The sequence below is a fragment of the Podarcis raffonei genome, chromosome 10, assembly GCF_027172205.1.
Source record: "Podarcis raffonei isolate rPodRaf1 chromosome 10, rPodRaf1.pri, whole genome shotgun sequence".
NCBI lineage: Eukaryota > Metazoa > Chordata > Lepidosauria > Squamata > Lacertidae > Podarcis > Podarcis raffonei.
Window position 1 is genome coordinate 52,014,764 of NC_070611.1, and position 27,001 is coordinate 52,041,764.

General features: G+C 38.8%; 1 protein-coding gene across 1 annotated transcript in view; it reads right to left on the reverse strand.

The window, feature by feature from the left end:
* Positions 1-746: 746 nt before the first annotated feature.
* WASHC4 (WASH complex subunit 4) overlaps positions 747-27,001 on the reverse strand; it is a 38,380-nt gene continuing 12,125 nt past the window's right edge. The window contains exons 6-34 of the mRNA XM_053406338.1: positions 26,822-26,889; positions 24,524-24,606; positions 23,773-23,815; positions 22,632-22,735; positions 21,872-21,992; positions 20,467-20,590; positions 20,224-20,351; positions 18,720-18,880; positions 17,823-17,949; positions 16,665-16,790; positions 15,612-15,719; positions 14,365-14,511; positions 14,115-14,194; positions 13,748-13,853; positions 12,502-12,618; positions 11,145-11,313; positions 10,696-10,850; positions 10,447-10,521; positions 10,241-10,345; positions 9,364-9,498; positions 8,599-8,707; positions 7,604-7,670; positions 6,191-6,277; positions 5,950-6,097; positions 5,134-5,230; positions 4,057-4,253; positions 3,199-3,295; positions 2,998-3,073; positions 747-2,258 (exon numbers count right to left, since the gene is read on the reverse strand). Coding sequence (XP_053262313.1) covers positions 3,006-3,073; positions 3,199-3,295; positions 4,057-4,253; positions 5,134-5,230; positions 5,950-6,097; positions 6,191-6,277; positions 7,604-7,670; positions 8,599-8,707; positions 9,364-9,498; positions 10,241-10,345; positions 10,447-10,521; positions 10,696-10,850; positions 11,145-11,313; positions 12,502-12,618; positions 13,748-13,853; positions 14,115-14,194; positions 14,365-14,511; positions 15,612-15,719; positions 16,665-16,790; positions 17,823-17,949; positions 18,720-18,880; positions 20,224-20,351; positions 20,467-20,590; positions 21,872-21,992; positions 22,632-22,735; positions 23,773-23,815; positions 24,524-24,606; positions 26,822-26,889 — 3,152 coding nt within the window. The 3' untranslated portion in view covers positions 747-2,258; positions 2,998-3,005. The remainder of the gene's footprint in view (positions 2,259-2,997; positions 3,074-3,198; positions 3,296-4,056; positions 4,254-5,133; positions 5,231-5,949; positions 6,098-6,190; positions 6,278-7,603; positions 7,671-8,598; positions 8,708-9,363; positions 9,499-10,240; positions 10,346-10,446; positions 10,522-10,695; positions 10,851-11,144; positions 11,314-12,501; positions 12,619-13,747; positions 13,854-14,114; positions 14,195-14,364; positions 14,512-15,611; positions 15,720-16,664; positions 16,791-17,822; positions 17,950-18,719; positions 18,881-20,223; positions 20,352-20,466; positions 20,591-21,871; positions 21,993-22,631; positions 22,736-23,772; positions 23,816-24,523; positions 24,607-26,821; positions 26,890-27,001) is intronic.

A 27,001-nucleotide genomic window follows, 5' to 3' on the forward strand; every position in this document is an offset into this window, starting at 1 on the left:
GCTACTTGCATTAATCTCCTCATAAGTCTCAGCCTCTCACATGAGCCAACTAAACATTTTCTTTTTCATACTGATCTACAAGGTTTGAGTTAGTGCCCTTCTAGGTTTAACACAAAGGAGGCTTGCTCAAGAGTAAGCTCAGTTCAGTGTGGGGCTGGTTGTTTATAACCTAGATGGAGGCAGCCTGAGATGCACTTGTGCGACTTAGAAATGAAAGCAGATATCAAGGCTGCATGGCTCTCCATACAAGGACCAATCTAAGCCTAATATTGTCTGTATGATCTTACCAGTGTGACATTGATGCTTCTGGGGTGAGCAGTACTGTAGTGGAAGAAGTTCTGGGTTTACTATCTTAAATTCAAGTAACATTCAAGAATCTAATGAAGTTCACCTGATTCCCCAACCCTGGTGGATATTTTTGATGTTAAAATATGTTTTAATGTTAACAAACAGGGTCCACATTTTGCAATGCAACTATTTAGCAATAATGCTAGAGTAAAGTCTTATTTGAACTAAACTGAATGGTGTGAATGTTTGGAACTGTGGTTGCTTAACTTGTCCTGGCTTCAGAAAAGAGGACATTAACATTCTAACAACTCTTCCTAAGCATGAAACTATAGCATTTGCACTATAAAATCTCAGGCTCTTCTTCTGGTGTCAATATGCCATCTGAAAGATGCAAATTTTCAGCTGCTTTATGAAAACTAAAACCAGTCTCAGACTAAGTACACACAAAGTAAAATAAATCCACTTTCCAAAGTTACATTTATTAACAGTATGTACAGAATATCAAACAGAACAAAAGAAACCTGAGATAATGAAACAAAATGGTTTTGCAAAATGAATTAGAGCAAGACATGTTAATATTTGGTCCCCTTCCTTCCTGAGAATTTGAACTGACTGAATCAGATGGGACTTGTCAAATTTACTTCAATGACAACATGTAGCAGGACTCAAACATACAAGTGCACAGTCAAAAAGTATTATGATAGCATTGTTGTATTGACCCATTTTACCACTCCTGCTAGGCTAGATAAGCTTATTATTAACAGTCATTTTAAGCCTACGAAATGTTTGCTCCCGGGGTTTGTTCTTCACTTAGACTTTTGTTAGAGGAAGAGGCTTATAGGTCCACATCCTGTTAATTCATAAAGAGGAAGATCTTGACAATTCAACCATGCGTAAGAATTTGAAAAGAAGACTTCCCTTTATTTCTGGCTTTTGCAAACTGAGCCTATGAAAAAGTGGCCATAGGTGTTGCTTTCATGTTTGAAAACAGCATTTAAAGGTGGGAAGGGTAAAGGAAAAATAGTACCTCGGTATCTTTTTAGTGCCTCTGTTTTTGCTTTTAACATAGCTGCAGGTATTCACAATTTTAACCCATCACATGTACATAACTGTGTGATGAAGTATAAGATCCTATGCCATGGCACCAGAAGGAATGTATTACTACTTGCTCAAAAAAAATAAAATGTAAACTGGAAGTCACATTAAAGACTTAAAACTGTTCATCTATTAAATTGGTTTACATGATGAAAAATGTTCAGAGTGCAGTTAACTACCATTCTATATTCACAAAGAAAGCCATAGGACTGTACATATGTATATATTCACAGAAGCAGAGCATGTACATGAGTTTAGACCCCCAATGAAGGCTACAGATGTTTGTTTTTATGAGTCACCAAGACCATGTTTGGTTAGCACTGCACAATTCAGGCACATGGGATGCCCTAAACTAAGGATTCCCAAATTAGAGGCCAAAAAAGCAGAAATGGCAATGAATGTTTATTATAACAGAGAAGTGCCTTAAATTTACATGTTTGTACAGTGTCAGTCTCTGAAAGACAGAGACTGGCCCTCTAAGTTGGCATGTTCTTTGGATTCCAAAGGTCTATGAACTATGACAGATTTTTAAATGGGGACATTAGTGCTGAAGTGAACACAGACAGAATTAAGCAGCAACTGCAATGTCAAGGTTGTGATTAAATCAAATGCAAAAGATTTTTTTTTAAGTTATTGAACTGAATCAAAATAAGACACCAAATCTCCCTGACAAAAATCATACATTAGGCTAAAGAACAGACTTCAGTGAAATGTCAACAGAAAGGATGAATTGTATTTTTATTTTTTTTAGTTGTGAGAGTATGGGTTACTCTACAGTTCATGGCACTTCTGGGTCACTATCAGATTCAGAAGGTGAAAAGTTCCATGCCAGTTTGGTCCCTTCTGTTTCAACAAATCACCATTGCTCTATATGTCTATAAAACGAAGCAAAACAAGAGTTGAAGATGTATTGCATGTTCTGTTCGTATTTTAACATGTTAAGCAGCTCCAACAATTCATATTAACTTCCTTTGCAATAAGAGATGACAAATACAATGGTGATTCCTTACAAACCAGGAAGGAAGCTATAGCAGGTAAACACTTCATTCTGTCTAACTAGGGCTGCACCAATTACCTGCTAGTTTTGCTTCTTTCCTATTTGCTCAAACTAGCAATTTTGGTACAGCAGATATTTATCTTAAAAGCCACTCTGATGATATATTTATGAATATATCACCTTATTCCCTGAGGGGACTCAAGGCGGATTACAGACAGAATTGATTAAAAAGCAATGAAATATTAATGGAATTTAAATTATATACATGTATAAAGTCTGTTTAAAATATCATGCCAATATCCACCAGTTTTCTTCCTGTTCTGCACCATTCCCCACCCCCGCATCTGCTCGGCCCGGGCTAACACCACTTCCTCAGATTAGTAATCGGGAATCACATCGTGGAGGGACCAATACCACAGTGCTAAATACCAGCGTGATATTATCCCTGGCAACGTGTGAGCAGTTTAAAGAAATGAACATTTTCCCAAGACCGCCAAAAGATCTGCAGAACATAGGGAGTTATTTCAGCTTAAGCGTAATTGTTATTCAGTGATCACCAGTACACTTTTACAAATTTGGGGCTGCATAATTACATTGTACAGAATCAAAAGGCATACCAAGGCTCTCATTTCACAACAGGATCTGCAGAACTAGAGTTGGACAGGTCCCCATTGCTTGTTTTTCCAGGTTCTTCTGAAATACAAAAGAGGTAGAACGTCACAAGAATTTTATATTCTCAGCACTGCTTTTACAATGCTTTTGTTTTTAACCACAAACATGACTTTCCCAGAGACAAGAAGATTTATTTTTTTACTAACCTCTGTCTTTTTTCTCTTGGTTTTCTTCTGCTGCAGTTTTATCGGCTCTAAAAAAGATCCTTGCGCTGCTTAGTGAGAAATAAAGCAGTTCAAACTCCTATGAAAAATTAAAGAAATTCTCAGCAAGTCTTAGCATGCCACAGAACGAGAATCTTCACAGTACCTGATTAAAGTGCACTGATACCAGAAACCCCCTAAATAACAATTACAGTGCTTCCTGATTTTTATCTGCACTATCAATTGCACTGGGTTTTTATTGATCAAATACGGGGAAAGGCAGAACTACACTTTCAAATCAAAGTTTGCTTCATACCTGACACACTACTAGTAATTTGGTCATTTCCACTTTGTCTCTGCAGGTTGTTGTTGTTGTTTTCAAAAAATGATCCTGCAGACCCTTCCTTCCACAATAACTATTTATTAACATAACGTCTGCTACAAATGTCACTGTCCTAAAAAGCAGTATGCCAGTAAAGATCCATTTCCCATCCCCCCTCAATTCTACTCAAAAATCAGTAGTTCTCAAGACTTCACTCCTTTGGAATCCCCACACTTTACTTCTTGAGGACCCCCAACTCCAAATCTAAATTTTTTAAGTTTATCATCAGCTAGTAATAAATCATGCATTTGGCTGGATGTTGTAAAGGTGCATGTACAAATTGCCGCTCTCTCTGCCTAACTGCAGCCTATTCTTCACGCTTACAGGGTTTCATTGAAGGGTAGATTCAGGTGTGATGCCCACTAATTAAATGTTAGGGGGAAAGCTGTAGCTTTGTTATCTAAAAAGAGTGGCATATATATAGATATGCACGCCTCCCACCACCTTTCCCTGGCCAGCGTTCTGACAGAGACTGATACCTGCAAACAAACTTCCAGTCGCTTGTGAGTAAGGTTCATAGTCTGTAGCAGCTTTTCATCTTGGACAGCTGATTGAACGTTCTGTTGTTTTGCTAATGCTCTGATCTCTCTCACGTATTTCTCTCGAACTGACTGGAACCAATGGAGAGAATCAAATTCTTGGTACTGGTCTAAAAGCTTCAGAATGTAAGCTACACCTGCAGATTAAAAAAAAACAAGTCGTTCAAGTTAAGCACCCCATTCTTCAAAGCAGTAAAAATTTACAAATGTATTCTGCGCATGTACCTCAAACTGGCCTTTGATCATTAATATCAGAATCATCTTCTCACCAGCTCAATTTTTTTCCTCTCTACAAGTCTTCAGAGTTGTATGCTTGTTATACAAGGCTTATATAGTGGTACGTGTCAATATTTATTCAGTTACATTTTTAAAAAAGCTGGTTTTCTGCCCACAGAAAGCTCACAATCAAGTTTGCATCCCTGCTCACATGGGAAGAGAGTACGGTAAAAATTTGAAAAGGGTAGCAAGGGGCCAATTTTTCAAAATCCTCTCTCCAATCTGCTTTGGGTCCACTTAATTGAGTGCAGCTGTTTGTGAAATCCATTACAGATTGAAGAAAGCAAAGCCTACTCAATCATCATCCGCTGAGGTAACGAGGTAACTCCATGGGGAAAAACTTGATTCTCTACACCCCCCTCACTTCAACACTGCACACTGACCACCTAGCTAAGAATGCATCTTTTCTGTATAACTGTCTTGTCGGACGCACTTTGAATACACTTAGCTGAAAGCTATATAAGATCACGTATGAAGATACTTCATACATGTCAGATTTTTGAACCACCTAGAACAGTTCTCTGTCAGTAACTCTCCAAGATCTCAAGCAGATATATCCTTTTCATAATTCCACTAGCCCAGATCCTTTTGACTGGAGAAACCAGGGATTAAACATGGACTTTCTGCATGCACAGCTTGTGCTGTACCACTGAACTATGGCTCCTTCCATATAAAACCTCAAAACCTGCAATTTATGATAGTTACCCATGAAAGAAGACTCAATATGGTTCCTGAACTCACCCATGGCAAAACCATCATCGGTGAAAGCTGCACCAGCTTTGTTCTTCTTATTCAACTTCTCCTTGCAGCTGATTGAATGCTCTATGAAGTTGAGGGCCTAAAATCAAGACACAAAGAGTTGCCCCAAAAGGCAGTAAGTTGTCAGGTAACTGCCTAGCTCCCCTGCATATTAGGTGACAGAGCTCTTCATCCTACCAGTCAGTCAAATAGGACTTTTTCCCCGCAGGCCAGACTGATAGCCTGCTTTCTCACCAGATTTTTCAGATGGGGAGTTTGGGGGGGCAAAGGTGGCCCACGACAGAATGTGGTGCTCTCATACACTAACTGCTAGCTGTCTGAAGATTTACAGTCCCTTCTAGAGCAGTATTTAAACATTCTCCAAATATATATATATTGCAAATCCCCTCAAGCATTTTTTTTGGGGGGGAGCAGAAGTATTTTTTTAAAAAATTGTTATTCAAGATTATTTATATCAATATCAGAGTCTGATTAACAATTCATCTAGCCAGTCACTTGGTGTCTTATCTGCTCATTCAGACACAAGTATTTCCCAGCCATGTTAGCATTCCTTGTTAAAGGGTTTCCGGTAATGGTTCAGCCTGTAACTTTCTACATGAAAAGGACATGCTTTTTATGGGTATCAGTACACAATGGCATATAACACCCCCCCATACCCTAGTGGAGGGGCAGTTCAAATGGTGATTTAATAAACTTAGTGCAACCTTACAAAAAATTACCAGTTTCAACACAAGCACATCCTGCACATGTAACTAAATGGCTTATTGTTTAAACCAAGCGAGAAAGATCAAAACTAACCAATGGTGGAACAATTATGTAAAAATTGCGTAGGTGCATGTTCTTTGAACTGCGAAACTCAGGAGCAAACACATCCACAAGCATTTTGAAATACTCTGTGCCTTCTGCAGAATTGCGTGTGAGATCACTCAGTACGGAATCCAGTTGCCTATAAAACAGAGATACACTTGAAAATGCTTTGAGGCGGTTTTTAAAGGAACAGTTCGTGCAAGAATTTTGTCGATGCATCAAGTAAGGTTACCTGGCTGCTTTTTGTGTTTCTTCAGCAAGACCTTCCTCTTTCACAAGTTCTTCAAAATTAATGATATCTTCAATATCAGGAACAAACCTACAAGTTTCATATGCGATTCATTCATTCAGAATTATATATCATGCTATGTATAAAAATGCTAACTTGAGTTTCATATTTCTTACATTACTTCTGTTCAGATCTTTATCACAAGCTTGCTTTTATTTTTACACTATGACCAAAGGTTTGCTTTCTAAAAAAGAACCCTGACCTCCACACTGCTTGATTCTCTGGCTCACAAATCCCATGGAATGGCTTTCTAGTCTAACCAAGAGAGAGAAAAAATATGGCAAGGATGAGCATGATTTGGGGGGAGGGAAGAGTATTACATACTGTATGCAAACTATCAAGATTGTTCAGTTACAGAGAGGATAGCCTTGCATAATACTTTACATTGAATCTATATATAACCTCACAAAGATTTGATTGAAATAAAACTGTATCCTTATCCAAATCTGAGAAGACATACAGTTGTACCTTGGAAGTTAAACGGAATCTGTTCCAGAAGTCCATTCAACTTGCAAAACGTTTGGAAACCAAATCGTGGCTTCTGTTTGGCTGCAGGAAGCTCCTGCAGCCAATCAGAAGCCGCAGAAGCCCCACCGGACGTTCGGGTTCCGAAAGAACATTAGCAAACTGGAACAATCTCTTCCGGGTTTGCGATTTTCAGGAGCCAAAACGTACAAGTTCCAGGGCATTTGACAACCAAGGTACAACTGTATTATGTCCTTCCCCCTCACTATATTTCTCATCGTCTTATTTAGCTGCTTCAAAACCTTCAAATATCAAGTTCAACAGGAAAAAGATGTTTATATAAAATAAGCAAATTAAATTTACTGAACAGACTAGCAGAATTTATTGTGAGCACTGTACTTTGTGGTACAGAACAAGAACAACTCTGTCAGTTCCTCCACCTGTACACTACTGCATGCAGCAGTGCTGCACATGTGCACTAGTGTAGGACCCATACCTGTGCATTAACAGCAAGGCATACCACAGGAAGGAAAAACAGAACCAAAAGGAGCTGCAAAGGCTTTACAGCATGGATGGGGAACTTTTTTTTCTGTCGTGGGCCAGATTCCCTCAGCATAACCTGCATACTAGTGGTGAGTGGAGCCAGAGCTAAACACATGCAGAGTTTGCAGCACTGCAGTTCTCTGCCAGCCAGTCTCTCTCACATCCACACACGCCTCATGCAGGAAGAGGTGATTCCCATGAGATGGTACACAGTGCAACAGTGGGCCTGCAGTGACCAGGGGGGTGGCATGAAAATAGGTTAGAGGTGCATGTGGTCTGTGGGATACAGGTTCCCCACTTTGCTTTACAGAAGCATAAACAAGCAAGCTGAAATTTTTGGTTGCATACCTAATTGCACTACTACAGCAATGAAGTCCACCAGATCTTATCATTCGGACGTAGCCCATGGCATTCCCTTTAAAAATAAAATATATAGGCAACAAGAAACGTAAGCACCTGAAATTAAGTAACCGAGCATTCAGAATTTAATGACACTAAGTCCATTTAGAAAGTTAAAACCTGTTGGAGACATCTGATAAAGCTGCATCTCCTCTCCACCCCCACACAATACTATTTCATCTGTAAATAAACAAGTCATATTGGGAGAATACACGGCAACCATAAGTAGCGCCCTTTACAGAAAGTGTTATAGTGAAGTCTAATGTGCATATTTTTCCACATGTTAATTTGGAAAGATAAGCACTGTATAGCCAATGCATTTAGTTAATCTAGTCCATTGCAATTTGTTAGACTTCAAAGTACATACTTGGTTTTGGCCAGGTTGTGCTCACTGTCTTTTATAAGTTAATAATGTGAACAGAATTTTAGGTTTCAGGGCTGAAAGAACTACACCAGGGATGTCCAACAGGTAGATCGCAATCTATTGGTAGATCCCCGGGAGGTTTTGGTGGATCACAGTCGATCACTGGGTCCCTTTCCTTAGCCCCTCGCCCCGCCCTCCATTGTCGCACGATGTGCAGAATGGACGACGGAGCTTAATGAGTGAGGCTGTTTGTTTCCCCAGCTTTTTGTTGGTTGCTCAACAACTTTGACCTGAACCCCCAAAAACGGGTAGATTGCTGTCTCTTGGGAGTTGGCCACCCCTCAACTACACAATTACTTCCTTGGGCCAAAGGAAGCTTGTGTTTTTTGGACACCTACCCTGCCCCAACTTTGTCAAGCTACTTTTGAAACTGAGGGAACTTCCTAAGTGATAGAATATGGGAACTGCTGTTCCAAGGAAAAAATGTAAACAAGCCCATTAGGTATGCCCAGTCCCACCCGATAGCTCTTTGGATTCTAGCAATATATCTCAATATAGTGTTTACGATATATTTTCATACCTATCTGACTTATTAGTTGCCTGAACTGGTCAAGGTAACTTTGTCCATCGGGTGTAATTCCAAGTTTTCTGATCCCTCGGTTGAATTTATCTGCTCTCTCAAAGGGATACTAGAAAAATTATTTTAAGATTGAAGAAATACATTAAGTAACTTTAAATACCTTTGTCAGCCCACTGTATTTTTCCAAACATTTTTGTTTTTCTAAAATAGTAACCCCTAGTATGCTATATAAACCAAAATATGTACAGTTCGAAAGCAAATATCCGTCTTTCTTAGAACCACATTTTTGTAAGATCCGTTACCTTGCAAAACATTTTAGAACATTCAAAATGCAAGTTTTGCAGCTAAAGAGAGATGCACAACTATATTTTAGACATATATTGCTTCTGTGCATTTATGCCAGTAAATGGAACCTGCAACAAAATGCTACAATTTATCCTCCCTCCTAACATGAGCAGGTGTGTGTGAATAGGTGGGTCCTCCCTCCAAGCACAGATTCTATCCCCATATTCCATTTTTCTTTTCTAATCATTGAGTAATTCTGTGGTTACTCAATGAATTCATTAGGCTATTTGAGGGTTTTCCAAGCTCCAAGATTCCTCCTCATTTCCCAGTGGCCCAATTTTGGATACAATCCTGACAGAATTCACTGCCAAACTCACTATCAGAAGGAGTGGCGTTGAAGGAAAATAGAAACCAGGCTTTTATAATTATATTTAAATGGGTATCTTGTAGTTTTTAGCAATGGTTTCACAAACAACATACCTTGTGGTCATTTTGATCTTTAACTTCCCTAAAGAATCTGATATCTTTGATCAATCTGGATTTGATGTGCTCGTCATACATGAACTGGCTGAAGATATAAAATTTCTTTCTCAGAAACTGGTATGTGAAATTTACCTGAAGAAAAGTAGGAAAAAGTACAGTATGAAGAAGACTGATACCCCCCGTTAGAAGACATTTCCCCAGTGACTTGTGACACTGGTCCCAAGACTCAGAACCATCAATAGCTCACTTATAATGTCACGGCCCTACCCAAGTCAATATGTTTTGCTACTCTGAGCATTTGTTAATCTGAAATTATTGTGTGAATAAGTGAGCAGCAGAAGGCATTCTTAGCTGGACAAATAATCCTAAATAGGACATGGGAGAGAAAAGTCTCATCAGGAATTGGGGCTTACACATCATAACTATCCCCTTAAAATTGTGCAGAAGAAGACAACAAGGATAATGTAAATATACTCCCATCCCCTCACTGCACACTACTGCATCTCGGCTTACTGTCTGGAAATTGCCACACTAGGGTGAGATGGAAAGGAGGGAGGAAAGGAGCTGGACTGGCATACTTATCTCTCCATTGCAAAATACTGTTAAGTGGCATCTTGCACACACAAATTTATGAACTATCATAATTTGGAAAAATGAAAATGCTTGTTTCATATTGTTTAATCTCATCTTTTTTCTCAGAGTATTTTAAAATTTGCTCCTCTTACATACACAGATGTCCTCTTTGTGCTCAGATTAGCACAGCATGTGAAACCACTTTCCTCCAATTGCTTGTGCTGTTCACAATGCAGTTTTAAATAAAAGGTCAGTAAATGCCAGCTCAGCAGCTGTTCTGAGAATAACACAAAATACTCACAGTTGTGTTCATGATTCCTGTGCCATGTGTTCGAATTGAATTAGCAATGTGCCTGATATTTATGGTGTTCAGATGCTTGTTATTGCTGATTCTCTCAATGAAGATCTGCAATTAAAAAATTGCTATATAATTATAATAGCTACTAAATGGAAATCAGCAGCAATAAGATTTGCTTTTTAAAGTGTAGACATACCCCCTGCCCTCACCTGATTATTGAGATTGTAGAGGTAACGGGATACAAATACATGAATATTCCTCATAATTTCCAGAACATCAAGACCCTGAAAAAACAGTAGGCCATTTAATTATATCACATCTGGAAATAATCCAAATAAGTGCTGTTATTTGAAACTTTTAAAAAGCAAAAACACCAGAAGCATTAAGTACCGTACTTCAGCAAGTCACAAAATCCTGTTTTTTTAAAATGCATAGACACTAGCATAAATATGATGTACCTGTTCTAAAGTCTGACTAGGAAGATGTGCTTCTGTCATAGTTAAACCATAGCGCTGCATTGCTAAATTCCTCATCTCGCTATAGGTGGCCCAGTCATGCAGAGCTACTGTAGTAAGGTTGTAGAAAGTCTTGTCTAGGTAATGTGTCACATAGGCTGCAAAAAGAGGGGGGGGGAGGAACAGTCATTTTCACAATGAATACTTGGAGAAAAGGGCAGAGGAAAAGAGAAGGAAAACATATTCATCCCAACTCTAAGGTTATTTAGAACTCCAGAAATAAAGTAACATTAGAAATGCTTCGAGTAAAAGTACCTGCTGGAGCTACACTGATCATATCAGCATATTGAGGACAGATTTCCTCAAAAAAGTACAGAGATAGACAGGAGGGATGAATTTTACTTCACAGAAAAAGTATTAAGCTTTGTAAGTGAACATTAAGTAAAGCCTACCTTTGATATCTATGAACCGATTGAAAAAACGAATTGGGTTCAAGGTGAAGAAGTGGGCAAGGTCTTTCATTCCGACTCTGAAGGGATTTCTGTCATCTAGTTTCAAGTGTGTGTGCACAGAAAGGCGAAGGTCCTTTTCTATTTCTTTGCATAGTTTGTCCAGGAGGTGCTGCTCAAATAAAAGTCACAACAAACACTATTTTCATGGGGTGAAAAACTAATCTTCACAAGACATTTATTCCCCAATAAAATAGTTCTACAAAGAAACGGGAGATCCAAAAAGATGGTTTTCCTTCTCCAATGGGGGACTAAATTGGATTACAGTGGTACCCCGCAAGACGAACGCCTCGGAAGACGAAAAACTCGCTAGACGAAGGAGTTTTTCGTTTTCTTAGCCGCTTCGCAAGACGCATTTCCCTATGGGCTTGCTTCGCAAAACGAAGCTTGCCCCGCAAGCTCCAGGGATAGCGGGGAAGCGCAGCGCGTCTTCCCCGCTGTCCCCGGACCTCTTTTGAAGCAAGGGGCGGCGGGGAGAAGATCGCTTCTCCCCGTTGCCAGCCCCGCAATCTCCGGGGACAGAGGGGAAGGCTTGCGCGCCTTCCCCTCTGTCCCCGGACGGTCTCCATAGGAACGCATTGATTGATTTTCAATGCATTCCTATGGGAAACCGTGCTTCGCAAGACGAAAAACTCGCAAGAAGAAAAAACTTGCGGAACGAATTAATTTCGTCTTGCGAGGCACCACTGTATTTTAAATTCAACATTAGGCTGAAAAAGTGAGTTATTGCATATACTCTGTGCTTGTATAGATACACAGACAAAGTAGTATCCCCTAACCCTCTGGAGCAGATTTTGAGGGTGCACAAGGGGTTGCAGATGAGAGAAGGAGGAAGTTCTGTTTAACAAACAGAATGACAGTACTGGATACAACCCACTCTCTCTAAATAGTGGCCATTCTCCCCAAAAGTTTGGTGACTGTTGGTCACTTAAAATATAAACAGTACATTATGTATGTTAATTTGTTTTTTTTAAAAAGCCCTGCCTTGGAAGCTAAATCTAAACAAAATGCAAAGGGAAAGAGAAGAGACAACTGAATAGGAAATTAGAATATGCAGTGTTATATAAACACTACATTGTGATACAAGTACATAACCACAACTCAACAAACATTAGCATAAACCTAAAGCAGAGGAATAATTGAGGGAAAATGGGACCAGAGCAATAAAGAATGTGAGTTTCTATTAAATTCAAGAATTTTGAGAATTCCAACAGAAATCCTCAACAGTGGCAGATTTAAATATTCTCAGATTGCTCTGTACTGCTTTCATTCAAAGTAAATAAAATGCGTGCACTATCACCTTGTTTAAAACATCCATGATTTCTTTGTCATAGCTTTCCAAAAGTATTTCATGGGACTCCAAGTGCCTTGAATGCATCATAGCTGGTACACAATCCCGCAATGCACTAAACATGTACTGTAAAAAAAAAGTTGCAAATTGATAAAGAACCCGAGCCACAGCATGCACTAAAAGGTACTCTGAGCAATTAGAACTCAGGATCCTGAACCTCAATTAATCTCTAAAACTACATTCAGATATAATGCTAAATCATGGTTTATCAGAACAAGACTCAGTGAGCATGGACACTGAGCATTCTTCCCCCACCCAACTCCAGCACAGCACAAAGAAATTGGAAGCTTCCACTTCATTTCTAGATTAATCACGGATTAGAATGCCATCAGAATCCTAAACTGAGGTTAATCTTAACTAAGGTTAGTTGAAACAAGCAAGCTTAATAACAAACCATTCAAACTCTTGTAAACTGCTTAGAGGTTTCACCACAGGGGTGTATACATTTTGTTAAATAAACAAAATTAAAAATAAAGTTAAACTTTAGGTCAGTGGTTCTCACACTTTTTGCAGTAGTAGAACCCTTCACTTAAAAAAAAAACCTTTGGCAGAACCCTCACAGTAAATTCTTTTTTAAACTTTTTTTTAAAGGGGAGCTGATTATTGGGAGAGCAAGTGAGAGACAGTCAGAATTGAACTTTTTAAAAGGAACTATGAGATTTTGAAAAACTTTGCTGTCCATCTCCTGATCTCCTCTGATGGGAGAAGGCTTTGCTTTGCTTGTCATCCTTAAGGCTTTGTCTCTTATCTCTCAGTCAACATTAGAAGAGAAGCATATATGAAGCCAGGTAAACAACGGTGCTCTGCCTGCACCACCCTGCTACTGATTGAAACCGTGGAAAGTGCAGCAAGAGAAGGAATGAAGAGGAAGGGATCCTCAAGACAACTGCTTGAAAGGTGCATTTAATCCCCATGGCTGCTGCTCAGTAGAAATAATACATTGGGTGCACTTGACTGCCATTACAACTTTTGTTGTCACAGAACTCGCTGGACTGCTTCACAGAATCTCATGATCACAATTAACCAGAGGTTTGTGTGCTCACCCTTCTCCTCTTTGCAGGCTTCCACAACTCCACATTATGCAAGACCTTTGGGAGCTGTGCTTTCTTCTAACCAAAGTTAATTAGCAAGCCATAATCTCAAACCATGGTTTTGTTTAACCCACCTTCCTATTTCATATATTTCTTTTACTTACATGTAACCTAGCAGCATCCACTGCATTTTCATAGACATCATCAAGATAAATTGGAAATACAGTTCTGTGCCAATACAAGAAGCAACAGTCACATTGTGCTTGGACTCTAGAAAGGAAAAGGAGCAAAGTTACTACTGAGAACTTTCAAGCTGATGTTCACAAGTCACAGGGGTAAAAAAATGGTTTTTAAGAAACAAGAATGGAATATCGTTCTTCAGAATGCTGAACTCTGCTTAAAGCCCAGTTTCATACAAAGTATACAAAATCCTGACTATCACATATGATGATGAACAGCATTCTACAGGAGTCAAGAAGGTGGTATATTGTGCTAAAAGTCTACAGCATTTTGTTCCTTGGCATTACCTACCGTTCTTTAAGTTCACTGATTAAGGCCAGCTTCTTCATAACTACTTGGAGAGGAAGGAGCTCTTCATCTTTAAATGTTTTCTGAAAGGGAGAAAGGAAAGGAGGAGATAGACATGCAAGAGCATCAATCCAATAATAACAAAAGTTAATTTTATGGCTGTGCCTTAATCACTGACTATGCAATTCCCTATGTGATTGCTGCTAACAGAAATGATAAATATTGCAATTATGGAAGGAACTGTTGTGCTTACCATTTGTGTGCCCACACTGAGTGCGAGGGAAATAATTAGTCGTCTCTGTTTTGTGCTAGGACCGTTGAGGGTGTTCTCAGCCAATACAAGAGCAGAGAGTACATCAAGGCGCTGTTCGCTGTACTTCTTGTCTGAAATAACTCTTTTCTTCATTTAAAAAAGCATAGAAGAGAGCATTTGGGGTTTAGTATTCATGGAAAATTCAACAGCAAATGTTGTATTGCATTTATGAGCCTACCACATTATTTGCATTTTTGGTCTCAAGGTCGAGCTAAGCCACATTTAATATACATATCATAATCTTACACAAATCTTAGCAAGAAAAGCTATCCCCAAAGTAGCCCCTCCCCCTTTATCCCAAATTAAGTATAGTCGGCACATTAATGCAACCCTGAAGTTACTCAGGTTTAGCTTAGACTCTAGGGAATATCCTTGCTGCTTTCAAAATGCTAGTGAACAGTTTACCTGAGACTCTTCAGCACAAGCCCTTTTGAAACATGCAGGACTTCCGCCAGAGCACAGATTCATTTTAACCTCAATGGAGTTTAAGCTGGAAACATCCCTAGTGCTACATATTATTATCGTCTGTGTGATCTTTCTCTCCTTTGGTGATCATTCACCCATGTTCTGCTTCACATATTAACATCAACTTTGCAGTTGAGGCAACTCACCAAAGTGTTCAGTATGTGAGTAAGTATGAAATTCTGTACATATTTTCTCAGCAATGTAAAACATACATTGACTGCATTCAGATGCAATAATCTATGGCTTAGTATTATATAAATAATCCCCAGTCTCCCCCATCACCATGGCTCTTCTGGCACTAATTATAAGAAGGGCAATCAAAAACATTTACTTTCACTTTCAATTAACTGCAGTGTAGTGCTGTGTTTGACTCCTAAACAGCGGTTAATGATAACTATATTAGTCAACTGGCTTGTTTCCGTAAAGCACCATTAAGACTAACCAGTTTGTCCAGCTTCAGATATACAGCATTGACAAACAGAATTCCATTGAAAAACAGAAAGCTTCAAATCTCCTCCTCACAGTTGCACACTAGGAACCTGGAGCTTGTTCATATAATGACATATGACTGCTATCATCATCACTGCTTACCTCCCAACTATTTGACCTCTTTAGCTGGTTTCTATCACTAAAAATGCATAAACGAAGCAGCCCAACTGTTATAAAGCTACTCATTTTAACTATACCGAACAGTAAACTACTTACTGAAACTTTTTGCGTACCTTGGCTATAGCAATAGCATTAAGAGCCTGATGCTGTAGATGCTGAATTATGTGCGTTACTGAATCAGCGACAATCATACTTCTTCTGTAAAATGTATGTTGTATTGCCTGCAGTTGACCAGATTTCAAAACACGAGTTAACATCACAATTCTGTTATTTGAATCACATTATGCCTATTCTTCCATACAAATAACTACTTTATCCAAATCTTCAACAGCTAAATTCAATATGAAATACAATTTGAATTTTTAACAAGGTAGCTATACTTGGATGTTCCATCAAAATCAACTTACAGCTATATGTTAATATTCCCGTCAAAAGCAGTATACTATATTTGCTGCTATGTCAGCAAGTACAAATCATGCTGGCATCACTGATAGCTATAATGAAGGTTTAGACCACAGTCAAATGCACATTTTAAAAGAGACCATTAGTGGCAACAGACCGCTGGTGCAACTAAAATTAGGCGTAATTGCTGCTGATTGTATCTATCAATTTCTAAAACATGCTTCCTCTAAAAGAACATGGGACCATTTACAGCAGATAGCAAAACAAACAACCATTGTGACTGGATCGGCGAAGGCAGAAAGATAACTGCATTATGTAGGAAGAGTAAGAACAGAAGTAAAAGCAACATAGTCAGTCCTAATACCTAAACTATCTCTGAAGTGTCTTCAAAAGGTGCCAAAAGGACAATACTGAGGGGGGGTGAGCATATCTCCAGGAGTTCCACAAATGGAGTATCAATTGTATTAGCACTGAACTTCAGCTTAGGCACCCTATTTTGAGAACCTAACCTATAGTGGTTTCAGAATTACAGTAAATATATTTTACCCAGAAAAGATGCAAAGAAATACAACTTAGAGACACAAAACGTATGGCTCTGGAGATATGTAAACCATTTAGATAAGTATATTTTGCCTGAATTATTGTTTACAAATTTTGTCTACCATCTTTCCAGCTCATAAATTAAAGCATGCAGGTCTTAACACACCTGCAAAAGGACTACTGCAAATGTTAGGGTCACCATGGAGATGAACATTGCAACTTACTTTGAGAAGTTCCACGAGCCTGCACAATGCTTTCACTGAGGTTTTAGTCATTGGCTTCTGCATTGACATGTGCAGATTCATTGTAGTTTTAATGATGTTACTAAGGCTGTAAGCGTACAGAAACCCCTAGAGATAAATTGGGAGGGGAACGTGAATCATCTTTACATCTCTATTACATCATAAATATTTTTTTGTGTCCAAAATCGGTTCTATCACACACAAATACAGCTGTTCAATATACAATTGAATTAAACATTATGGAATTAGAAGCATACAAGCACCAACCTATTGAAACATGAACTATTAATCGATTTCCCGATTTCTACAATGCAAGTGATTTTATTCCTTCCTTGGTAGTCCCCTTTTCTAGAATACCACAAGGCTGACTCCACCAACCTTCACTCCCCCCATTGTTACACAGCAAGCAGGGAAGCCTGATAAAGCTTCTCACACAAGTTCATGTGGGAAGCTCTGAGCTTTCGCTAGTGAATCTCAACTTGGGAAAAAGGTGGAGTATAAATACGTTAAATAATAATTACTGATATAGGGAAACAAAACAGAACCCCTATTTCCCTATTTGAGAAGATGGCTTGGTTGAGACATCGCAATGAATAATTGTTTGGCATTAAATGAATGAGTCTGGAATGAGCCTAGGGCTTCTCTCCTCTAACTTGTAGGAAACCATGGTTGCCTGTTACATCCAAACAAGGGAAACTCTGGTTTGTGCTTATTCTACAACCAAGAAAAGTATATCATAGTTTACCAGTTCAGATACAACAGCAAACTATGGTTTGTCACATGAGTGAGTTTGTGCAGTGATCAGTGTGGGGTGACAAAGAGTACTTTTTCCACACAGCATCAAGCGATAGGAATCATATCTGAACCAAGCCTATTAATCTGTGAAACAAAAGTTTGAAAATTGCAGAGTAAGCTTGCAAAATTTAATTTGATAATACCAGTCATAAATAAATATATTCACTTAGGCTGTATAAAGAAATTACTTTTTGTATTAACCTTACATTCATTAGTAAGCAATTGTAGTAATAGACCTATATTCAGCAGTTTCTTCTTCAGTAAATGGTACTCAAGAAATATAAAGTTAACTATATATATATAGCAGTATTTTTCAGCCATGTTGCTTTGGAACCTAGCACACACCTGTATAAAAACGTTGCACCTATTAGTGAGATCTTCTGCAAACTTATCCATTTGTTGTTCCTTTGACAAAATAGATTCCATTTTCATCATCCATGAGCTCACAAAAACGTAATATGACTGCATCTCTCTGGAGAGAAAACAAGTAATGGTTATGTAACGGTTCAGTCAGATACATCTTTAACCAATGTTAAAGAAGCTGAGCTGTGGTTTGAAACATCTGAATTGACATGCCATTGTTTGCAATGGGCCAAGAGCCATAGTTTGTTACAGGTTTATGCTATGATTTGGCACAATGCCCAACATAATTTCAGCCATCACTCTTCTTTAAGGGATTGTTGGGCCATGGAGAAAAGTTACGAAGCTGGGTGCTTGTATGAAAAATAGGAGCCAAACAATGATTTGGGTTTAGAATTATGGTTAATGCAAATCACAATTTGACATGCCAAATTTCTGCCAGTGTAAATTTATCCTGAAAATTAACTGCTTGGTGAGCTTGCCTAATCCAAGGTGAATATATCAGGCTTTAAATAAAACACAAAACTGAGCCAGTGTAGCAATTTATTTTTTGTATTATTTAGATTTCTTACCTACCCTTCACAGGGCAGCTTAAAACCATTTAAATATATAATATTAAAATAGGTTAGAATATTCAAGAGAATAAAGCACATGTCTTCAGCATTGGAATTTAATACCCTATTCCTGAATACTTTTATCTGGACACAATGGCCATGGAACATAAAATCCCCACCAAAAGAGGGGTGCTTGGCTGTTTTTATAACTGGAAAAGAACAGGAATGTCAATTAGCTCCTATTTTTTCAGTTTACAAATATTTTTGATTCACAGAGTAAGAACCATACGGGGGGGGGGGGGAGAGCTCCCTACTCTTCAAACCTTACTTGGTAAGTGACTGAGCCTTCTGCTGTAGAAAAGTTTCTCTGTGTATTTTAATGGAATGAAAATTCTTCCTGTCCAGAAGCTTGGCAGCAGCTGGCACCTTCTGAATGAGAAAGTTGTCAGCAAACCAAATGATATTAGCTGTAAGTGTAATAGCTGGCACCTGGAGCAGCAACAGTAACATTTGGATGAAGGATGGAGGGGATGGGGAGAGAAAGATATCATATTAGACTTGATATTGAAAACCGCTACACCACATTCACATATGTAGGATTGTCCTATAGGTATTAGGTATACATACATAGCAGGCCAGTTCTAAGCCCAGTTTTAAGTTATCTCACTTCATTTCACATGAATGTTTGCATAGGATTTTAGGCTCTGCTGCCGAGTTTACACTCTGCAGCACCAACAGGGAACAGAATTATCAGAACGTGTTTTGGAGATTAAGGAGGAGGAGGGGTAGCGGGACTGAACTAAGCTACACACAGTCCATAGCATCTTAGGATTTATCCCTTGAGTACCAGAGCAACTAGAACAGGTATGACAATTCTGCACCAATTCAGTGGATGCTACTTCAACAGCGGATGGGCATAAAAAGAGATTAGTGCAATCACGGCTAAATCCCTGGATAGAAGAGTTTTGCTTTTTTTAAAAAAGGTGGCTTACAGCATCTATGCTCATGTCAGAGCAAGGATGAAAAGAAACAGGTGTACCTCTCAATGTTTTGTTTAAGCTGAAATTCTGGGCATATTTATTTTGAAGCACTGAAGGAAGCACCACTTATTTCTGAGTAAACATGGTTAAGATTGGACTGTTTATGGTGGTTATTAGCCCGTGCATTACTCAGATGCAGGACATTGCAGTAACTAATGAGAGCAATGTCATACTTCCAGTTCCTCATCTTCTTCCTCAAACCACCATGCACTGCCCGCAGCTGACCAAAGATAAACCCCCAACATGTGCAACCAGGGGTCCTAATTGTGACTAGGCCCTAAATGTGAGCAGGCGTTCACATGCTAGGGGTTTTCTTCAAACAACTGCACAAAATGTGTGGCTGTTTGAGGAAGGAGACTCAGCATTAAGAGGTGGAACTAAAAGCAGCCCTGCTCCAAGTAATCACAGCAATATCCTACATGTGAATAACACATGAATAGGACCATTATCAAAGGCAATAGCTGCCCAAATCACACACTTGCAATTAATGGCAAAAATAGCAGTTTTTGATCACAAAATAATTAATGCAACATTCATTGACAAGGCAACTTGAGTACTATAAAGAGAACATGTTGTCGGTTCCTTTGCTATACACAAAACATAATTGTTATTCAGAAAGGACAACAAATTGAAACTATGAAAACAGAAAAAAAACCTAGCTAAATTATTTTAAAGCTGGAGTTACTAGTGAGAGCTTGTAACTAGATACTGTTACTATATTTTTATAAGAGGTTTTTATTTTTATGTTGTTTGTGAAATTTAATTATTAGAGGAAAATTACAAAATCTTCACCTTTTTGCAAATGTCCAGTAACGATTTGTAAAATTTCTTGTCTACTGTCCGAAAAATCTGAAAATGCAGTACAAACAGCCCACAAATTCCTACGTACTTATCTCTCTGGTCAATTTCTGAGGGTTCACCTTGTACAAATACACACAGAAAAGAATAGTTTTGAAGTCTGCCACTAGACAAACAATATAACAACTTTTACAAACAATAATGTCAATGCAAAGAAAAAAATCCATCTTGCATTACCAAGCTTAGCTTCAACATTTGCAAAAATTGTGCGAATACTATGTGCGAACTCCTCAGCAAAAGTGCTGTTCTTCGACACTGACACTCCACCATTGAGGCAATCAAATTGTTGCTCTATACAGGCCTGAATGAGGACAAGAGAAACAAGAGTGATTTACAACATTAATGCCATGGAGAAGACGAGCACAACATATTAATAGATGGTTACAAATCAATCAGAATTCCATGATGGAGACAATTCAAGTGGCAAGTTGTGCTTTATTTGGGGAGTGTTCAGTTCAAATGAAACCATACTGAAAATCTAATCAAAAGGCGATTAAGATTGATTCATTGACTGTTAATTGTCAGCTGAGCCCAGTACAAGTACCAATACAAATAACCATTAATTTCAATACAAGTACCAGTTAATTTCAAAGTACAATAAAATAAAACCCAAGCACTTTTCTAACATAGTAAATACTATTATAAGAAAAATATTAAAAGCTTATTTCTGCAATAAGAAATGTTACTGTTAATTATATATAAGGTAACAACAAAGGAGGCATCTAAAACTTTTGATACTTTTACTACAGATCACAAAAAAGACTCAGCTGCAAGTTGACTGATTCTAGAAATATAGTACAGTGGTACCTCGGGTTACAGACCCTTCAGGTTATGCCTTTTCGGGTTGCGCACCGCGCCAAACCCGGAAGTACCGGAACAGGATACTTCCGGGTTTCGGTGCTTTGCGCATGCGCAGAAGCGCCAAATTGCAACCCACGCGTGCACAAATGCAGCGCTGTGGGTTGTGAACGCTGCAGATGGTGAACGTGCCTCTCGCATGGATCATGTTCACAACCTGAGGTTCCACTGTACAGGGCATTTGCTCATGCAATGAACATCTCCTGCTTCTCCTCCTTCATAGCTCCCTACATGCCCCTCATATATGGTCTGGAGGGTGCTCCAACCCGCTAAGGAGATTTGTGAAGGCTGCAGAAGAAAGGAGAAGAGAGGACAGGAGAAAGTCCATAAGTGGATGTCTCCCAATTAATTCTGTGTGCCTTGACTTTTTCTTTCCTTTTTCCTTTTTCCAAACTGTAGCTCTCTACCCCACTTAGCAAACTGCTTTTAAACTGAGGGAACTTTCAAAAGCGATTTGCAATATGGAATGCTTTTAAAAGAAAACTGATGAACAATTGCACTTGGTATATGCAAGCTCTTGGGTGCACCTAAAGTAGCTCTTTGGCTCCCAGTCAGAATATATTAGATAAATAACTGAGGAGAGGATACCAACAGCATACCATTTAAAATTTAAACACACCAATTAAACGATAACATTTTCAGAAAAGGAACATTTTACTCCATAGATCTTACAAACCACATCTGAACTCTATTAAGAAATAAGCTCTATTATTTATTATGTTACCTGGAATATCGTCCCATCCAGTAATTGGTTTTCTAGTTTTAATAGCAACTTTTCAAATGGCTTCAGTTTATCTTCCTGCACTCCAAATTTAGAAGGATTATGATGGACAGATTTTAGTAACCTAATAAAGCAATAAAAAATAAAAAATCTACTTAAAAGAAACTCAACATTCCTAAATGTGTACGGGATGGAAGGAATTATTCAGGAGGAGTAATCTGGAGGGGCAAACTTTGTATTCACACACTTATGAATGATGTGGGGGGATAATCTACCTTTGAATAATATGAGTTGACCTAAGATTTTTGCTTGTTTCATTTACAAAAAAGCCCTGGCACAACTTCAATCAGTGGCCTTGACTGCGCAGCTACAATTCTGGGACACAAGGCATTTGGAACTGCACTATGCCATGATTACCATTATTCCCAGGGGATTAAGAAGAAAAATGCTTTCCTAATTACAGTGACGAGTGTTAACCTTGATTGATTGATTGATTGATTGAACCATCACATGCTTGAGCATTTTAACCACAGTTCACACCAGCTGGTCACTGTAGGAATAATTAGAAACATGCAATAAAAGCTTAATGTTGCTCCAGTTGGTGGCAAAATACAGGAAATTAAGGCCTGAATACCAGAGTTGCAAAACACACACCTATTCAAGCCCAGTGAAAAGGTGCAGTGCAGCATCAACATCTGTTTTGATGCTACTTTTATTGTTCTACAGTACCAGTAGAAATAAATGTAAGAATTTATCCACATACCTTTTGTACATAGTCCAGTGCTCTTTCAGGGTAGCATGGTTGTCTATTATCTCATCCAGGGTAAGTAAAACTGCCAGCAGTTCTCCCAGATGCTCATACATAGCCTGTTTGGAAAGGTATATATCCTGGATTTAGAGTGAAATCCTATACCCACTTTTCTGGAAGTAAGTCCCACTAAACTCAACATGACGTACCACTGAGTATATATGATTAGGATAGAAGAGGATAGGAAATTATTATATAGAGTTGATGTGCTTGAGATGTACAGGACGATAACAATAGTTTTTATTACATATTTTATTCACTGTGCCAGAGGTTTTCAACTTTTTTCAATCCACAGCTCCCTTGACCAACTACCTTCTTTCTGCGGCACCCCTGTGGGGCTCAGGAGCCCAGTTATGTCACCCCTTGCCTGCAGAGCTGGCAGCCCCTCACCCTTTTCTAACGCCCTCCCTTGTGGAGTGTTCCCTCAGCCTCCTCTCCTTGAGAGTCCTCCGGGCAGCCGCTGCTGCTGCCCCTGTCTCTGAGCTGCCCACCCCGTCCCAAAGACAGGTGCCTCCTCATACTTCCTCACAGGGGCCTGGGACTTGTTTGTCCATTCCCAACAGCAAGGGCTGGCGGACTGCCTGGCTAGGCTCCCTCGCCTGCTTGTTTGCTTACTTACTCCTGGGCTGCCTCAGCTCCTGGCAACCAGCACCCCCTGACCAGCCCCAGAAGCACCACTCGCCTGGGGAGCTTGTAGCCAGGGCTGCTGCAACAAACAGCTGTGCAAGCCTTGGGGAGACAGAGACGAGAGAGGGTATCGAAGAAGGGAGGGAAGGAAAGAAGAACAGAGGACAGTGTTGCCCACGGCACCCGTGAACATCATTCAGGGCACCCCAGGGTGCCACGGCACACTGGTTGAAAACCACTGCACTATGCTGTACTGTAGGCCTGGCTAGCAAGAAGAGATCCCTGAAAGAATCAGGTGTCCTTAGCCTATTAAAGAACCTAGCACAATTTATTTTTATTATAATATTTGTAGATTTATTTCATTTTTAAAAAATGCTTCCAAGTAAGGCAGATATCCAGATATCAAACTCCCAGGTAAAGAATCTACCAAGTTATGCAACACAAGTCAAAATCCCTACAGAATTCTCACCTGAAAATGAACTCCTGATGTTTCTATAACTTTAGGTGCATTCCTGAAACACAAAATACTGTATTTCACACCATTTAACAAAACATTTTAGAGACCGATGCTTTTATTATTTATTTATTATTAATGTATTTATTACCCTCCCCTTACCCTAAGGTCCCCAGAACTTTTAAATAAGCCCAACACAGTAGTTAGTTTTGAACATGCAAGAGGTTTAAAAAATGATCACTTGAGAACCCGAAATACTGGAATCAAAGTGATAAATCACATTAAGTATTGCTAAATAGGCCTGTCCAAGTTTTGGCCTAGAAACCTGAACACAGTCCAGCGGTCATATATGCCAAGTCCTACACACATGGGTTTTCACTCTGCCAGGCTATCATCAGCCACATGAATTTATTTTGTGCCCTACAGGCTGCAATCACTAGAAACTGGCATTCAGTTTGGTAGGTCACAAGTTGTACAGGTCTGTGATAGTAAAAGAGCTAATTATTCAGAAGTGAACACCTGCAGTAGCTAGTGACTTCAAATGGAACATCAAATGGAAATACTCATTAATCCAAAACAACCATGGTTTACACCCCAAAACAGACAGGTGTCCTTTTAACAATGCACACACCCCATATTTCAGGCACACATCCCATATTTCCTCCCCAACTCTGCAAAATTTAAGAAGCACATCAACATGCTGTATTTTTTTCATTTGCGTTTTCAACAAGTAAATTTAAAGGATAGTATTTTTTGCAGTAATTACTTGTTACTTGTATAAAGGGCAGCCAACTGATGAACTACATTCATCACGACCTCATAGCAGCGTGTCACGAAACAAGACAACTCCTGAAATGACAAATTTTGTACAAATTAGAAACCCCTTTCACACTAAATGAGATTATTTATCCATGGATTAGTTAGGGAAGTTAATGTAGCAAAACAGTCTTGTAATGAAACACTTGAACACCCTATTAAAAAGCAACCCAACCTGTCACAATCACAAACAAGAGAAAAAATATTCAAAGTTCCTAAATACTGCCACTGTAGTGCTTATTAGTAGTCTAGACAATATTAAGAACTAATAGGCAGTGTAATTTCAAAACAGATTAATGTCTGGAATGGTGAATAAGACCTCATCAGTTATGCAACAGCTGTAGCAAAAGAGTGTTTACTTTTACTGGCTCTGTAGCGGGAAAGTGACTAATAGTAAATCAGAACTCACACTGGAGAAACATTAACAATTACTATGTCAGCATTTTCTATCCACTGGAAACCACTAACAGTCTCATGTATTGGAAGAATGCAAAACGAAAGCAAGAGAATTTTTAAAAAAATCTAAGTTCTCTGGAAATTCTCCTGACAATATCAGGTGAAACAGTAGGGAGCTATCCAAAAAGTTATCACCTAAACCTATGTGTCTCTAAAATTAAAGGTGGCAAGACACAAATAAAAGGTATTTCATTTCATTTCAGTTTTAATTTATATACCGCCTTCCTATATTACTATACACAAAGCAGTTTACAAGCTGAAGAAACAACAAAATAGACAGCAAAGTTCACACATGTAATAACAATCTGATCCAATACAAAAAAGTCACACAATTTTCCCGTGTATAAGACGCCCCCTACTTTTGGGGACCCCAAATTTAGAAAATGGGCATATGCACTATCTGTGTATAAGACACTCCCAGATTTTTAACCTTATTTTAAAGTTAAAAAAAACCTAGTCTTATAAACAGAAAAATATGGTATCTGTAATAAACACAGACAGATCTGTAATAAATAAATATGGTATCTGTAATAAGCACATTACAGATCTGTAATAAACACAGATGTATAAAATGTTTTTCAGAAAAAAACTGCTACTAGCCTGTTTTAGCACTAATCAAAACTTTTCAAAAACAATTCTTCCCCTCTTATTTTAAGAGAAGCACATTGTGTACAGAAAAATGACATGGTTTGAGCCATCGCAATCACCAGTTGTTGAAATTATGCCAGGCACAACAACATGACTTGTAAAAAACATAGGAAGTTGAGCAATTCAGATCCTGCTTTCAGTTAAAAAAATATATATTCTGTGGTGGTTGGTTTCTTTCCACCAGAAACAATATTTTCAAAGTTTTATGAACTAATAGCTATTTTAAAGAATGTTTCTCTTGAAATTCAGTATATCAAACAATATACTTCTAGCAGGAAACACAGCTAGTCTTATTCTGTATCTGAAGGTCAAGCAAACTTTGTGTGGCTGTGCAATTTTCCTTCCACCATCACTAAGGACAAAAACACAAGAAATTAAATTCTTGAGCAGGAGACCAGCAGAAAGGGGGTTGAAAATGAGCAGCGGCTGAACTCTTTCCCTGGCATACGTATGTCCACTCAAAATCCACTCCCTTTCTTTTCACCACCACCCCGGTTATGAAAGGGCCACAGATAAGCAAGCATTCACATCATGGGGCTGCATTCAGACTTGCTATTTTGTGAACAGAAGGGCTCCTGGCATGTGAAATGGGCCAGTCTTCACTAATTCTCCCTTTGCTCTCATCCACACTACTTGGGTGGGTCCCACAACACTATAGAACAGCTTTTGGGAAAGGCATGGTGAAAATACACCCTGCTTCCTTCAGCAGAATGTACTTTGGGCAGAGTTCTGGGCATGGGTAGTCTAGATCCATCTCAATGGTTTTAAAATAACAACTTCAAAACTTGTGCTAATAGAGCATTTTTAACAGAATGTCCACAGTCACATTGAAATGTTTAAAAAAGTGGTGGTGCCATTGCTGCACTCAAGTACTTATACTCGCACTGCTGGACTTTTCCTAACAGCAGCTTGAATTGCTACTGAAACTTTAAAAAACGAGGTGACCAGAGACTACACAGGGGCAAAAAGACTTGCGTGCATGTGACAGTATAAGCAACACAACTGGTGACAACTGTATAGCACTGACTCCAAGCCACTAAAAGCCTGTGGTATAGCAAACATTTTAGAAGCAAATGATTATGAAGTCTATTGATCAGCACAAAAAAATACCATAAAAGTTGCAGAACTATGTCCCAGGTGTTACCTGTAAAAATGAAATAAATCTTCCCATTTGTATTTGGCCATCACCTTCCACCTTACTGGAATCCATAGCTTGAAAGGTAAAATGAGAGTTACAGGAATATTAGAAAACACATTGTTTACCTATTAATGACACTTAAGATGGCAAAGGGTGTTTTTTTTAGTCATAATTAAAAATATACTA